Source organism: Canis lupus, chromosome 12, assembly GCF_011100685.1.
Source record: "Canis lupus familiaris isolate Mischka breed German Shepherd chromosome 12, alternate assembly UU_Cfam_GSD_1.0, whole genome shotgun sequence".
In the NCBI taxonomy this organism is placed as follows: domain Eukaryota; kingdom Metazoa; phylum Chordata; class Mammalia; order Carnivora; family Canidae; genus Canis; species Canis lupus.
In genome coordinates, this window is record NC_049233.1 from 67250898 (window position 1) to 67267621 (window position 16724).

Genomic DNA, 16724 nt, shown 5'->3' on the forward strand with positions numbered 1-16724 from the left:
GGTGAGGAGGAGTTCCTCCCGCGGCAGCGCCCGCCCCCGAAACACAATTCCTGAGAGACTCGCGCTCACCGTGAAATCATGGGGGGCGGGGGGGCTTCTGCCTTACCCCGTCTTCATGCTTCGGTCCCCCCTCGGCCGCCGCGACTCCACCTCAGAGCCTCCAGGAGCGACGGGCTCCGGAGCGGAACGGGCTCCGGGCTCCCGGGAACGCCGCCGCGCCGCCGGACCCACCGTGTGCTCGACGCGCGAGCGAACAACGCCGCGAGCCGCCGCCGCCGCCGCCGCCGCCCCCCACCCGCCCCCTCCCCGCGCGCGACGCTCCACAACCGGGCGCGGCGATCCGCGCCTGCAGCGGGGGAGGGCGGGGGGGGCGACCGCGGGACCTCGGCACCTAATCTCCCGTCCCTCCCATCAGGACCTATTCTCCACCACTCAAGGGCTTCCAACTCAAGCTCCTCACTGTCCTCTTCAGCTCCCAGCGCCCGGGTGCCGCCGCGGTGGAGAACTCGGCCTCCGCCCCCTCAGCCGGCGCACGGCAGGAAGACGGCTTCCCCCCCCATTTCCCGAGGCTCTATGGTACTGCCCGATCCTCAATTTGGGGGAAGGGGATGGAGAGAACAGCGCTCGGCCCGGGAGTGAGGGAAGAGGAGAGCCAATTGAATGAACCCTCCGTCCGGGGGCGGGGCCGCGGAGAGGCCCGCCCACTTGGCCCCGCCCAGTCCCTCCCTCCGAACTACACTTCCCACTGCGCCTCTGCCAACTTCCCGCCGCGCTGCCCGCCGGGAGTGTAGGACCTGGCTGCCTCGAGGCACTTCGGGACTCGTAGTCTTTCGTCTGGCCACGTAGGTCCTGGAAGTTTTTAGGGACTGTAGAATTTTTCCTTTAATTTCCCTAGATAAGCGCTTCCGTGTTCTCAGCCCTCTTGTGCGTCTTCGAATACCACGTTGTGTACATCTTAAAATGCCGTAAGTGAGTTGTTAGCGAAGGAAGTAAAATAACGTGTGTGTGTGTGTATAATCCGTCAGGTCATCTGTCAGGACCTGGAAGCCGCTTCTTCCGCCCGGGCCTGGTCTCCGCAGAGGGTCTGTCGCCGTCATGTCGGCTGCGATTGCAGCTCTGGCTGCGTCCTACGGCTCGGGCTCAGGGTCCGAATCGGACTCGGACAGTGAGGGCGGGCGGTGTTGCCTGCCAGCCGCCGACTCGCTCATGCACCTGACGAAGTCGGCTTCGACCAAGCCCTCTCTGGCAGTGGCGGTGGACTCGGCTCCGGAGGTGGCAGTTAAGGTAAGCTCTGGGGCCCCCGAGGCAGTGCGTGCGGGACTTGCCCGCTTCTGCCGCGGCCATCGTCAGGCCCCGCGTTGCCTCCTCCGCGGGGCTGAGGTAGAAGTCGCCCGCGCTCGGATCTCTCCTCTTCCTCCTGCCGGCGTGGTCCTCGGGGGGGAGCCGGGGCTCGGAAGTTGCCCTCCGCTCTCCGGCCGCTCCCGGCTTTCGCCTCCCGCCACCGAGCGAGGGTGAGGGGTGGGGGTGGGGGGGCGTGAACGTTGAATTTATTGTGACCAGGACGTGGCCTGGGTGGCGCAGGTGTGAATCGGAACTTCCCAAACTAGCCTCCCGTCGAGGTGCGCGCTGGCGCGGCTTTGTTGCTGAGGTCAGAGCTGGATTCTGATCGCAGCTCCGCCACGTCTGTGAACTTGGGCAAGTCCTGCAAACCTCCGCTGTTCCATCACCCGGCCGGCGGGGCTACGTTTAGAAGTGCGTTCTCTCTCCGAGAGCGTTGTGTAAAAATTAAGTGAAATGATAACGATTGTAGCGTCTACTGAAAGTGCCATAAATGTCAGTTTACCCCCTTGTGATTATAGGTATGTGTGTAGGTACGTCTATGTATATATTTTTTAAAGATTTTATTTATTTATTTATTCATAATATACATATATATATATATAGAGAGAGAGAGAGACAGAGAGAGAGAGACAGAGGGAGAAGCAGGCTCCATGCAGGGAGCCTGACGTGGGACTCGATCCCGGGTCTCCAGGGTCACGCCCTAGGCCGAAGGCAGACACTGAACCGCTGAGCCACTCAGGGATCCCCTATGTGTATTTTTGTACTCAGACGTATAGTAACACAGCGAGAAAAGGCCGTGCTGGGTCCCAGGTGGGGAAAGTGATAGAGGGAGAAACCGGGCTGTACGAGTTCACTTAATTGTTTGCTGGAGACATGTTATTTGCCAGGGACTCTTCCAGGGGCTGAAGACACAGAGGCCAGTGAGCCAGGCACCTTTGCCATCTCGATGCATAGTGGAAGAGGCAGCCTTTAACACGTGAGCAAATAAAGTGATTACAGATTGGATTGAGCCCCCTGAAGGAAAAAAAATAATAATAAAAAAAATAAAAGAGTTCTGTGAGAGGGAATAAGGTTAGGAGCGTGGCTTCCATAGATGGGCCGGGGAAAAGTCTTTTCCGGAGAAGGCAGCTTTGAGAAGAAGGAGGAGAAGCCAGACATGTGCAAGGTAAGGCAAGAGTTGCCAAAGGAGACAGCAGAGCCTTGACATGGCCAAAGAGCCTAGTGTGTCTGAAGATCTGAGGAAGGGCTGGTGTGTCTAGAACCAGAGGAAAGCATCCACCAGCTGGTACAGGCCCAGGAGAGCTAAGTGGGGGTGACCGGAAGCTCAACATGTGGTGATGGGAGGCAGCGTACAAGAATGACTTTGGACTTCAGATGTTTCCTATGGAATCGTCTTATATGACATTAAACCATTTTGGATTTGTTTACAAAAAAAAAAAAAAAGAATCGTCACCTCGACGTGTCATGTACCTGAAACTAATATGACGTTGTATCTGATTAGACTTCAATTAAAAAAAAAAAAAAAAAAGATGTTCCCAAGTCTACTGTTATAACTTTTGAGACTTTTGCAAGTTTTTATGAATATTGCTTTTTTCATTTATAGAATGGTAGGAAAGAATGCTTAGGATCCTCCTATCTTTATGACAAAGTCCCCAAACTTGTGTCACTCTAGCCACGTCTGAAAGGCGTCATTCTTTTCACAGCTTGGCTTTTTTGGAGCTGTCCCTTCATCTCATTGTCTCCTCAACCAAGCACAACCTAGCTCCAGCCTCTTAGGAAGCTACTTCCTCTCCCTAAGAAATGGTGAGAACTTGTCAGGTTTTGCCATCTGACTTGAGTATCTGCCTCAAGTGACACTATTCTTAGAACTTTCTCTCCCTGTGGCTTCTGTAGGGCCATCGTCAGTCGTCCCATACCCTGTTCTTCTGTGTTCCCATGTGTGTTTCCTGGGACCCTGCCCTTAGTCCACCCCCACCCCCTTCATCTCTCCCGCTCTCTCAGGCCTTCAGCTTCAGTCTGAAGGTGTCACCTCACAGGTGAACCCTCTGAAGTGGTGCACAGAGCCTCTGGAATCCAGACCGTCAGGATTCAAATACTGTTCTGGCTTTCACCCAAACGGTGACCTCGCATGAGCTACCTAAGTGTTCTGTCCCAAAGGCTTCTCCCCTCTGGAAAGTGGGGATGACGCTAGGACCCATCTCATGGACAGACCTATTGTAAAGCACATTAAGCACTCATAACACTGTCAGACACACCATCATCCTTATTATTCCCCACTCTAAATCCCTTGCTGGCTCCAGAACTATTAAACTTCTCTCTCCAGGTGGTTCTCAGGCACCTGCAATCCAATGTGCTGAAAAATCCATACTCCCCCCCCCCCTCCCCCCCCCAAAAAAAAAAATCCACCTCGCTTATTTTTCCCATTTTGGTTAATGATCCACAACTCACTTATTAGTCCAAGCCAAAATAGAAGGGCCTTCCTTTTCCTCCTGCCTCAGCCTTGAAGCTAGTCTTTAGCTGGTTCTAACGTTTCTGCTTCGTTAATTTCTCTCAAATTAATTTCTTCCTCTGCATTTCCACTGATACAGGCTTACTTCATGTCTTCATTACTTCTCCCAGGAGTCATTCTTGTCTTTCTCTCTCAACCCCTGCTTTTGGGTAGTGGGTCCTCTCATTGTGACACAATGGTATTTGTCAATTATTTTATTTCAGATTCTCATTTCTCTGCAAGACCATTATAATAACCTTCTAACTGGTCTTTCTACTCCTTTCTTGTTTCCTAGTTCCATCCATATACCATTCCTCCCTTCACAGTGTAATCTTTGTAAATTCCAGCATCCTACCACTTCGCTGCCCAAAGGCATTGTGTTACTACTGGATAATTTCTCAGATCCTTATGTAACATGAGGCCTGCTGAATGCTCTACAAAGCCCCAAAAGCCTTATTTTCCTTTTAAGCTCTCAAGATTTTTGGCCATACTTGTCTCTCTGCCTGGAAATCCCTTTCCTCATACTTCATGCTACTCCCTGCCCCAAATTCTACTGTCCTTCCATCTCACTGCACACACTTCCTTCTCTGTCCAGGCGCCCTCCTTTGTACCTCCGTTATAGCCCTCACTGCATTGACTTGCTGTGACTTATTAACTTTTTCTTTACCCTGAAATATTGTGAGACCCTGGAGACCAGAGATGGTTGTGTCTATTTATTTTCATGTCTCCTATGCCTAGTATACAAGATCGAGGGAAAGGTGTTTGGTGAGAGAATGAATGAAAGAGTAAATGCAAAAGAAAGTCTTGAAAAAGCACATACATTAAGAATCAGTGTACATTGGGTGGGGGCGAGGGAATGTCTCTAGAACTCATTTTGTTCAGTCACCTCAAGTTTTAAGTAAAGTAATCCAGGAAGAGAGGCTGCATAAGGTACCAGAGGTCTGTTAAAAGCAGAGCACAGAGCTGAGGCTAAAGCATTCCCCCAACCCCCCTCGCCACCCAGATAATTCTGTGATAAGAGAGTTAGGGATGTTAATTATCGCTACTTTGTTTATATGCAAATAAAACAAACAAAACCTTATTTGACTAATTGTATTGTAACAGCAAGCATTTTAACAAGAGTATAAACTTAGGCAGTGTTTTTAACCTATTTCCCTGAACACTAATGAGATCGAACATCTTTTCATATATGTTATTGGTGATTTGATTTTTTTTTTTTTTTTCTATTTGAAGTGACTATTGGGTGGTTTTCTTTCGGATTCATAGGAGATCTTTGTATATTCTAGATGATATCCTTTGTCAGTTACATGTGCTATAACTGTTAACTATTTAACATAGTTAAATCAGCTGCAAGTATGATAGTATTTTTTTCTTTCTTTGAATCTGTATTTCTTTCATTTCTTTTCTTGCCATGCTTGCTAAATTTTCCAGAAAGATCAAAAGTAAGAATATGGAAAGAGAATACATTTGACAAATACTAAGCAAAAAAAAGTAGCACTGGTTGTATTAAGATCCATAGAGTAGACTTCGTTAATGATAGAAGGGCTCAATTCAGAAAGTGGTACGGCAGTTTTAAATTCATATGCACCTAATAATCTAAGCTGAAGATATTTAAGTAAAAGTTGATAGAACTACATACAATGAAAGATTGACAAATCTACCATCACAGCTGGAGATTTTAATATACCTCTCAAAAATTGGTAGAACAAGCAAAAAATACCAATAATGAAACGGTAAATTTGAACAACAAAATTAACAAACTGTGTAAAGAACTTGCACTCAATGCAGTATATTGTTTTCAAGCACTAATAAAACATTTTTAAAAGCTGACCATATTCTACGCCGGGAACTGGTAAACTTCAGTAAAAGGCCAAATAGTAAAGACTCTAGGCCGTGCTGGCCATATACAGTGTTTGTCATATTTTCTTTTTTAAACAAGCCTTTAAATACCATTTTTAGTTTATTGGTACAAAAACAGACCGTAGGCTAGATTTTGCCTACAAACTAGTTTGCCAACGCCTACACTGGGCCATAAAATAAGTTTCAATAAACTTTAAATCATATTACCACATTCTCTGACCACCATGCATTAAACAAATAACTAATGAAATTACTGTATTTGAAAATTATGAAATTGTCCCTCAATAACCATGGGCCAAAGTAAAAAATAATGATAATGGAAAAATATTTTGAACTGAACAATAAGGAAAATAATAACAGAACATGTGAGATGCAGCCATAGCAAAAAATTCTTTTTAAGTGTAGTCTTAAATACAAGTAATGGAAAAGAAGGCAGACAGAAAGTTAGTATGCTAGGCATCCATGCTTTTAGATTGATTTTTTTTTTTATCATTCCATTCTTTTCCTGTACTCATTTGTAAATTAGGCACTCAGTTTCTGCTCTTTGAGTAGTTAACTGTAGAAATTAAAACATCTGAGTTAATTAGCACCTTTGCCTCTTACTGAACAGTGCAAAAATCTTAGAACACTTCAATTTTATTGACATTTCCCTACCCCTACTTTAGCTATTATTGTCTCTTATTTTTATATATATTTAAACCTAAGAAGATGTCGGTGCACTAAGCTGATTCTTGCATCTCATATGCAGGAGGTTGCTTTCTTTCTCCCTACTCTGTATACTTCATGTCCTCTTGTGAAAGTTAACTGGTGGCAACTGCTTGCAGTTTTAGTTTGTCTTTTTTTTTTTTTTAAGATTTATTTATGTATTTAAGAGAAAGAGTGCATATGTGGACTGTGGGGGTGGGGGGGTGCAAAAGGAAAGAATCTCCAGCATACTCCCCAGTGAGCACAGAGCCCCACATAAGCCTGGATCCCATGACCCTGAGAACTTGACCTGAGCAGAAATCAAGAGTTGGCTGCTCAACTGACCAAGCCACACAGGTTCCCCCTTAGTTGGTTTCTTAAATGTTTTTATTTAACCGTCTTTTTTAAAGGATCTTTTCACCAGATTTAGTTTACTTAGCTGGCAATTCTTTCCTCTCAGCATATTTAAAATATTCTATTTTCTGATTTTCAGTGTCACTGATAGCAAGTCAGTTGTCCATGTAGCTTTTTGCTTTTTTTCTTCAAACTGCTTTTAAGACCCTTACCCTGTGCCCCCTTTTATTTGGAGTGTAGTTTCAGTCTGTGTATTCATTATGGGGTACCCAGATGTGGATTTCTCTTTGTTTCTCCTGCTCAGAATTTGCGGAGTGTCTTTAATTGGGAATTGATTGGTTTGGAGAGTGGATCTTTGGTGTTTCTGGGAATTTTTTTTCCTATCTCTTCCCGTATTATTTTAGTCCTGTTCTCACTTCTCTTCTGCTAGAACTCCAGATACTTGTGTTCACTGATGTATGACAACAATTGTTTTCCGGTTAAAAATGTATTTTAATGCAACACTGTCAAATTTGGCAAAAGCCCACTGGGTTGCAAGAGTTGCTTGTTAATTGATGTTAAAATTTAACATCAATTTTGAAAGCAGACCTGGCTTTCTCTCATTTTAGTCCGTGACTGTGTTACTTTTCCCCAGTGCGGTCCCTGCCTTAACATAGCCGACTTGAGTAAAATGAAAATTCTGCCTCTAATTTTGAGCATTTAAAAAAATTTCTTCTTTTTGGGCAATCTTTCTCCTACTTAATGAACTTCAAATAGATCACATTTGTTAAGGGCCAAACTCAAAGGATATCTTTATGTGAACTTCTCTTACCTCATCAATCTTCCATCTTAGAAAGTCTAGTCATTTCTACTTTCTGGGGAAAAAAAAACTATAAATTGGTAAATAGTTCATAATAATGATTAATAGTTGTTTTCTGCCTTATAGTTTACAAAGTGCTTTCCCATCTATTTTCTTATTTGTACAAGGGTAGAAAATGTGAAAAGGACTCCAAAGTAAATATTATTTCATTTTATTCTCGAATTACTTTGAATCAACAGAAGATAACCTATTCAAACTTATGTGACCCATAGGATACCCTGCACTCACTACACTTTAATTTTTATGGATAATTAAAACTGAATAGAAGTCTTCTGTAATTCTGTGGTAATTTCAATTGCATGCTTAATTATTATTGAACTCCATGGGTATTAAAACAAGGTTGTGGTATTGTCCAAGATTTTCTAATTAAATTTATAATTAAAAACTCTTCATTTTCTGGAGGGTTGTTGGATCTGTTCTATAATTTTAGCAGGAGCCAGAGACTGGGACCTATTTATATTTTTTATTAGCTGTCACTATTGTGTATATAAGAGTAATTCTTTTTATATTGTACTTTGCTTTAAAACTTTGTATCTCATGATACTCTATTCAAAATAATTCAAATTTAAAATACCTGTAATTGGAAAGATCTGGTAAAACATAAAGTGATTTTAGCAACTGTATTCTATGAAATCCACTGGGGAGGTAGGAATGTGGCTAAGCCTTGTTATTTTAAGCAGTGTATACTGGAATTAAATATTGAGAAACACATTTAATTTAGTTTTCATGCAGTGGAAGCCATTTGTATATGACCTTTTAATTTTATGGTACTGAATTTTGCTATTCAACATTAGATGCTATCTCTTATCAATGAAGATTTTAGTGTGCATTCTAGGGTAATAAACAGTTCACCCTTGAACAAGGATGAATCGATTAGGGATACCAACCCCTCCCCTCCACTGTGCAGTTGAAAATCCAAGTATCACTTTTGACTACCCGAAAACCTAACTGCTAATAGCCTACTGGTGATGACGGAAGCCTTACTGATAACATAGTCAATTAAAAAATACTCCGTCATGTGTATTTTATAACGTATTCTTACAATGAAGGAAGCTAGAGAAAAGAAAATATTAAGAAAATCATAAGAGAAAATACGTTTGGGATCCCTGGGTGGCGCAGTGGTTTGGCGCCTGCCTTTGGCCTAGGGCGCGATCCTGGAGACCCGGGATCGAATCCCACATCGGGCTCCCGGTGCATGGAGCCTGCTTCTCCCTCTGCCTGTGTCTCTGCCTCTCTCTCTCTCTCTGTGACTATCATGAATAAATAAATAAAATCTTTAAAAAAAAAAAAAAAAAAGAGAAAATACGTTTATACTACTGTACCATATTTATTGAAAAAAATCTGCATCTAAATTCAAACCTGTGGTTAGTCAAGGGTCACCTGTATATGTAACATATTTTAGATGATCCAGCATCTGAGTCCCCTCCCTAAGGGTATTTCTTAATGTGAGGAGCAGCCCTTGCTGCCCCCAACCTTAGAGGCCAAAAGCCCAGATTCTTGTTCTCTCACCTCCCTTTCAGCTAAGGCTCAGGACCAAACCTGAGGCTGAGCTGACAAACTCATTCACCTAAATTCTAACCTAAAGTTAATCCACAGGGGCACCTGGGTGCCTCAGTCAGTTAAGCATCTGCCTTCGGCTCAGGCCTGGGATGAGCCCCACATCAGGCTCTCTGCTCACGGAGAGCCTGCATCTCCCACTCCCTGTCCCTCTGCAGCTCCCCCCGGCTCATGTCCTCACTCTCACTCTCTGTCAAATAAAAAAAAATCTTTAAAATAAATAAATTTAAAAAAAAAAATAAATAAATAAATAAATAAAGTTAATCCTCAAAGAAGCAAAGAAGGAGAATATGTGAAGTGGCAGTGGTGACCAGCATCTAGTTTCTCGGGCCAGTAGTCTCAACAGCAGCGTCCAGTGGCAGCAACAGTGGTTGAATAATGATTTTAGTAATGTCGAAGTCTTGTCCTCAGTGGACTGGTTCTATGATATGATTGATTTTCAAATGTGATTCCATCTGTATACTCACCCTTATTTATGCCTATTTCCCCCAACTGATTCTCTACCCTTCTTGACAACTCTTTAAGAGAAAGGATTCCATACCTGAAAGGACTCAATAGTGTTTAATTGGTCTGTGAGGATCTCAGCTCCTTGCAGCTAAGAGACCCTGACTGATAATCTGCTGGTGATTTTTTTGTTTGCTGCTAATTGGCTGTCTTTAACATTTTTCCTTGTGGTTACTTGAAATTTGTTCTCATTTATTCTATTAGCATCTTGCGGTGACTTAATTTTGCTAGTACTTATTTCATAGAAATGCTATAGGAATTATATGAGAGAAGGTGAGACAACGCTAAAGTCATTAAACACTTTTTTTTTCATAGCACTTACCCTATTTTAGCAAACTATATAATTCACTTACTATATTGCTTTATTGTCTGTCTGTCCCACTAGAATATAAGCTCTATAAGGACAGGGAGCTTTGTCTGTTTCTATGGACCTAGAACAATGCCTGGCACATTGTAGACACCCAATCAATATTTGTTGAATGTATAAATGAATTTTAAGTTACCATACTTGCTTTGTGAAGAGGCCTGTGCCCCCAACTGCACAAGAAAATAAGATCAGTTATGAGTTCTAACATCTCCCACCGGCTCCAAACATCTGTCACCATCACCTATCCTTGTCGGTCCTCTCCGCTTCATGTCAAAGAGGGCTCTCCTCTTCTCAGAAGATAATTTTCCAACTGTGTCCTGGCCTCTTTCCTTCCCTACCTCTTCCAGGGTAATCATACCATTGATTTTCCCCTCATTCTTTTTCCTATGTTTCTTCCTACTCACGCCTATCCTGTAGCTTAATAAATGATTAAAACTTGGGTTAGTCTTTTCTTAAGGAGGGAAAAATTAATTTAATTTTACCTCGAAAATCCTTCAGTATAGCACCCCATCTCTTCTTTTCTTTATTGCCGAATGTCTTGAGAGAGTAAAAATTATTGCTATATTCTTTTTTCTGAATCCTTAGTTATACCCTTGCCTTCTGGGACTGCTTTTCTATCATCTACGCCACTAACAAAATTGCTCTGGCAAAGTTTTTTTGTGACGGTATTGCCAGATTTAATGATCTTTAGTCAACCTTCATCCTCTTTAATTTCTCAGTTGATTTGACTTTTTCTTCTTCAATTTAACAAATACTTATTGAACATGCACTGAATACCCTGCATTCTTTAGGCAGTAAGGTTGTAATGTTAGTAAAAGTCATGTGCAACAAATAATATAAAATCACAGTTGCTATAAAGAATTACGTAAAACGTTCCTTAGGACTATAGAAAAGCAGTTCTCCTGAGCCAAGAGAAGGGAAGGTACAAGAGAAAATTATAAGATGACATATTATCAGATAATAAAGGGAAATGCATAAAGAACAAAGACAGTAACATGGCTAACACACAGCAAGGATGAAAGTGCTTGATATTTTTAAAAATGAGTAATTTGTCTAATGAGGCAAAATGGGAGTGTATTACCAGATAAGGAGGTATTCTAATAGATGAGGCAAAATATAATGAAATCTGTACTAGGATAGTAGGGACAAAGATGTGGAGAAAGACAGAAGTAAGGATGCCGGAGAAATGTTTCAGAGATACAATCAAGAAGACTTGGTGCTGTGTTTGTTAGTGAGTAAAAGTGGAATCATGGGATAAGATATAGCAAAGTGTTCAATGCTGTTGGAACATCCATATAATGTAGTTCAGTAGGCACTTAGATATGTGAGTCCAGAGGCCAGGAGTATGGTCATGGTTACAGGTAAAAATTTGTGGTGGAGATTGAAGTCATGAGAAAGAGAAGATAAGGTAAAGATAGGACCATTTTGAAATCAGAAAGGATGGAAGTTTAAGGGAATCATACTTGAGGAACCCTGTCTTTGAGAAGCAGAGAAATTAAGTTACCTGCTTTGGGTGAGGGTAACTTTAAAAGTGGTAAAAATTTTGGAACAGTAATTGTGTGCCTGTAGTATTATTTTTTTGTTGTTATTTTCTAGTCTTTGGTCATTAGTTGTGCTAAGTTTACCAAATCTTCATTTGCCAGTAGCATTGCTGCTTCTGCGACATCACAGTCAACTTCGTGATATCTCACCTTTTAAAGAAATTTTTCGATGTTACTTTGAATATTGTTTTGTATTGTGTTGACAAATGTATCTTATGTCAGCAAAAGGCCAACAGAATAAAGATAGTGATATGATAGGGATAATTCTACGGGTCGAGGATACATTTGTGCATGTGAAATCTGACCTGTGTAGCTTATACTTTAGTAAGGGGTGATAGACAATAAATACCTGTGTCAGATGATGATAAATATAATGGAGAAAAATAAAGTAATAAGAGGAAAGTAGAAAAATTGAGCAGAAACCTGACAAAAGAGAACAATCACATGGATATCTAGGGAAAGAACATTCCCGGAAAAGAGAATAGTATGTGCAGAGACCCCGAGGCAGAATTGGCCTTTGATGAATTCTAGGAATAGCAAGTGAGCCCGTGAGGCTGGAGTTGATGAGCACCAGCGCAGGACAGATGAAGACAGAAGTTCATGGGGACAGGTTTGGGGAGGGGAGGGCAGATCATTCGGAGATCTCAGAAGGGGAGGATTATTCTCAACCACTTAGATTCAGACATCCTCATTTTGTAATAGCAATTCAGTCATTCTTTGTTACTGAAATATAATTCATAGATGATCTGTAACTTCCTTAAAACTTTCAAAATATAGCTTGAGTGCCCTAATTAAAGGTAAAGTACCTAGAGCCTGTTTCACATGTAAATTAAACATGTACAAATAACATGTTTTTAATATGTAAGTTCTCAGGCAGGACAATACAGGAAGATAAAAATGCCCTGTATTACCTGAGGGTTTAGAGTAGGAATAAAAATAATCTAATATTTTTTTTAAATCACACAGCTTTCTGCGTGGAATGAGGCTGCAGGTGGAGAAGGGTAGAAGCAGGGAGCCCATTTAAGAGGCTATTACAGTAATCCAGGTGTGAGTTGGTAAACTGGACTGTGAGATAACTGTGAAAGAGAACTTGAGAAGTGGTTGAACTCTGGATGTATATAGAAGGTAGAGGATTTGCTGATTGGAATGAGATACAATGTGAAAGAAAGAGGAATCAGGGACCCCTGGGTGACCCAGTGGTTGAGCATCTGCCTTCAGCTCAGGGTGTGATCTGAGGGTCTGGGGATCAAGTCCTGCATCAGGCTACCCACAGGGAGCCTGCTTCTCCCTCTGTGTCTCTGCCTCTCTCTCTCTCTCTCTCTCTCTCTCTCTCTCTCTCTCTGTGTGTGTGTGTGTGTTTCTCATGAATAAATAGATAAAATCTTAAAAAAAAAAAAAAAAGAGGAATCAAGAATAACTCAGGGAGTTTCTACCTGAGCAAATGTAAATCTGGAAGAAGTCATTGGGGAAGAGGAGACCAGAAGTTCTCTTTGGGATATATCAAGCTTAAGAGATCTGTTAGGCATCCTGGGAGAAAAGATACTGAGTTAAGGGTTAGATACACAAGTCTTTAGAGTTCAGAGGAGAGGTCAGGCTAGAGTGTGGTGTGATTACACAAAGTAGAGATCACCAGGAATTCTCCAGTGGACCAGGAATCTCATGTCCATGAGATTTTTATGTTCATTAAACTGGGGATGAATTTTGAAAGATTGAAATATTGGCATAGAGTGTAAGATTTTAGGGCCCTGCCATTTCTGTAGCCCTAAACCATGTGCTGTCTTGGTATATGTCTAATAAGTCTTGCTGAATAAAGGAGTTGTTCTGAATTTGGAACCAGAGGTTAAGTCTTTTGAATTCATAAGAAAGAAGACTTGGGCTCCTAATTTAAAGCTTTGAGTAGCTTATTAGCTTATTTAGAGATTTTTAATTTGTTCAGATGGGATAAAGTCAGTATTTTGAAAGGAAAAAAAATTGTTATGCTTTCTAACCTTTATACTTACACACATTACTTTATTAGTCTTTGAGTATTAGAATTGTTAATTATATGACACTAGCATCATAATCATAAAATTGGTATTACTTGTCGGATCTTTAATGTTCATTTGGTTTTCTTTTAGGAAGATTTGGAGACTGGAGTGCACCTTGACCCTGCTGTCAAAGAGGTTCAGTATAATCCTACCTATGAGACCATGTTTGCTCCTGAGGTGAGAAAACATCATGTTTAAGATTCTGTCTTTTGCTAAAACGTTTGAATTATACATAGGTAGATAAACAGTTGGTGAGTTTTTCAGTTTTTTCTCACAAGAGTGTACTATTGAAACTTCCAAAAAATAGGTCCTATTATATGTCAATTATATCTCAATTTTTAAATAAATGGAAAAGAAAATGTACTTCTACATCTACCAATGTACAACATCTGATAGAATGGAACTACGTCTTTTGAAAAAGGAAATTTTTAAATATCTGATTCTTAGATGTGAATGCAGTTAACATCTTCCTCAGTATTGTTAAGGGAGTATTATAAATTAACCATAAAGGAGAAAGAATTTGTTTTATTAGCATCATCAGTGCATAGTACATTATGAAACATCTGGTTACAAATGCTCCTGTGTGAAATGCTAGGAAGAACTGCCATGCTAACATGTTCATTGCTCAGTAGTAGTCACAGTATATATTGCCTGCCCTGGGTGAGACATCTTATGATAGTGATGGGGATGGTAATGGTGGTGATGATGATGATGATGATAAACGGTGATGGAAGCATAAAGAAGATGAGGAAGAAAAAAAGGCAAAGAAAACCAGTCAAAATTGTCCATTTAGGAAGCTTTTGTAGAAAAAATTAAATTCCTAGATATTTTGTTTTTAAAAAGGGAAAGAATGCTTGATTGAGAAAAATGGAAATGCCAAAAAATGGTCATTATAAAATAAAATAAGCCTTCAGTAGGAGTATCTTTAAGAAATACTTTAAAAATGGGGGTGAGGAGGCATATTTTATTGCAACTGTGTGGGAAAATAAGTACTTTTTAATTTTTTGGTTTTTAGCATATAGTCATTGTCCTTTTTTTTTTTTTTTGATAAAGCAGAGTCATAAAGCTGTTTTATATAATTTGCCTGCTCAGGTTTCTGTAATCACTTAAAATGTGGCAGTTGAAATATGTAGCACAGCTGATGATGTCAGTGGTATTATCTAGACAGTGCTATAGCAGTTCTCTGGGTGTACAGTAAGCAAAAATCTCATTCTCATATTCTTGAGACTGTAGCACATTTTAAATTTTATTTTATTTTTCTTAAATCCTTCTAGCCTATTGAACCTGTAGACTGTTTCATATCCCTTGGCACCATTTTAGCTGGCACAGAATGGTTATATGTTACATATGTGCTTCATGATTTTTTAAATGAAAACTACTTCAATAAAACAGGGCCACTAAATTCAGAAAATGAGAAAATTTGGAAGTAGTGTAGTATGTGACATTCTTATGTCAGTGTATATTATATGAAGTCTGTTTCTCCAATTTTTAGATCTTGTACATAACTAATATATTGCTATGGTTACAGTTTTCGAAATTTAAAAGATGATGATTGTTTTGGTGATATGGATGGGGCATTAGGCCTATCATTCTTTTGTGAGATTACCAGTCTTTTTAGTGTTCTGGGTTTTTTGTTTTTTTTTTTTTTTTTTCATGTTAGGAAACCTCACATTTAAAATACAAATTTAAAAAAAATAATAATAAAATAAAATAAAATACAAATTTATGTTAGGAACATTGATGCTTGTCACCAAATTAAGAAAAGAGACATGAGAAAAACTGAAGAAAATATTTTTCCTGGTTGCCAAATGAATGATCTGTTACATAATAGAGTATTACCTTTGAATTTTATGACTAGGATCTATACAATTTAACAAAGTATGGAAAGGTGTCACCAGGAACTTTGATGAAATTCAAGTTCCCATATTTTGAGAATTCATTATTAGAAACACGATACAGTCCTTCTCCTCAACCTACTGTTCACCAGAGATGATCGGCTCAGTGTTATTTTTAAAAAGACAGAGACCAGACTGTTTCCTATGCCTACAGTGCTATTCAAGTTAAAGGAGAGATTGTATCTGGTTGTAAAGATAAGAAAAAGTTGTGTGGAGGAAGAAGTATTTAAAATAAGCAATAAAATCCAGGTTAAGAACCTGAGATTTGGGGTTAAATACAATACTTATTAGCTCCAGTGTAACCTTGGATTACCTTAGTTTTCCAACATAAATAAAATTAAGATAATTTCTCCTTTACTGAGTTATATGGATACATGCCCTAATGTATGATGTGCTTAGGAAACTCTCTGGCACAGAGTAAGCATTTAATAACTAGCAGCCCCTTATTGTTATTTATGTTACTATTATTGGCATTAATGTTAGGAAGGTTTTTATGAGGAAAGATTCCAGGCAGAAGAGAAAAGCATTAGCTAAATCATTAAAGATCCAAAGAACAGGAATACTCTGGTTGTTGTCTGCAGGGGAAAATAGGGAGGTAGGACTAGAATGGTAGTTTGTATAGTGTTGCACAGGGGTCTAGGGGCCAAAGTAAGCAGTTTGGTCTTGATTTAATAAATGATAAATAGATTTTTAAGGTCCTTATTATAAAGAGTGGCATGATTAAAGCTGAATTTGTAGGAAGGTTAACTTGATAAGGGCTTGCATGATGGAAAAGAACAGGGATAAAAACTAATGAAATAAAACTATCATTTATTACTGCATACCAGGCACCATACTGAGGGATTTATATATTTGTGTACTTTATCTCCATTAGTCTTCACAGTGACCCTGTGAATTAAATACTCTAATCCCTATTTTATAGCGAGAAAACCAAGTCTCGGGTTATACTCCAGCAAGTAACATATTTGGAAATGTCAGTTCACATCACTCCTAAGGATTCTTCTGTGGCTAGAAGACCGGTTTGCAGACCATTATGGAGTTCCCATGTTACACCCCTCTATGCCTTTGACTTTGCTAGTTCAGTAAATGAATTGACTGTTTTTTAAAATATGTTTTTCCCTCTCAGCCAAGGAGTTTTCCTAAATGGTCTAACCTAGTATCCAGATAAGTTTCCTCAAATTATAGCTAGAACTTGAAGAGATAATAGCCATGGTTTTAGTCCACTGATTTTCTTCATTTCACTCAAT

General features: G+C 40.3%; 2 protein-coding genes across 5 annotated transcripts in view; one reads left to right on the top strand and one right to left on the bottom strand.

Moving 5' to 3' along the window:
- The window catches only part of WASF1 (WASP family member 1), a 64151-nt gene extending 63493 nt beyond the window's left edge, over positions 1-658 (bottom strand). For 2 of the 4 annotated variants that reach the window (XM_038554932.1, XM_038554928.1), the window contains exon 1: positions 70-273. The gene's annotated coding sequence lies outside the window, so the exon portion shown is untranslated. Of the gene's footprint in view, positions 1-69; positions 274-418 lie in introns of those variants that run through there. The other 2 variants (XM_038554931.1, XM_038554929.1) reach the window with 2 other exon arrangements.
- Positions 659-691: 33 nt separating this feature from the next.
- Positions 692-16724, top strand: part of CDC40 (cell division cycle 40) — a 52220-nt gene continuing 36187 nt past the window's right edge. Inside the window, exons 1-3 of the mRNA XM_038554927.1 lie at positions 692-842; positions 1026-1284; positions 13673-13759. Of these exons, the coding sequence (XP_038410855.1) occupies positions 1096-1284; positions 13673-13759 (276 nt within the window). The 5' untranslated portion in view covers positions 692-842; positions 1026-1095. The remainder of the gene's footprint in view (positions 843-1025; positions 1285-13672; positions 13760-16724) is intronic.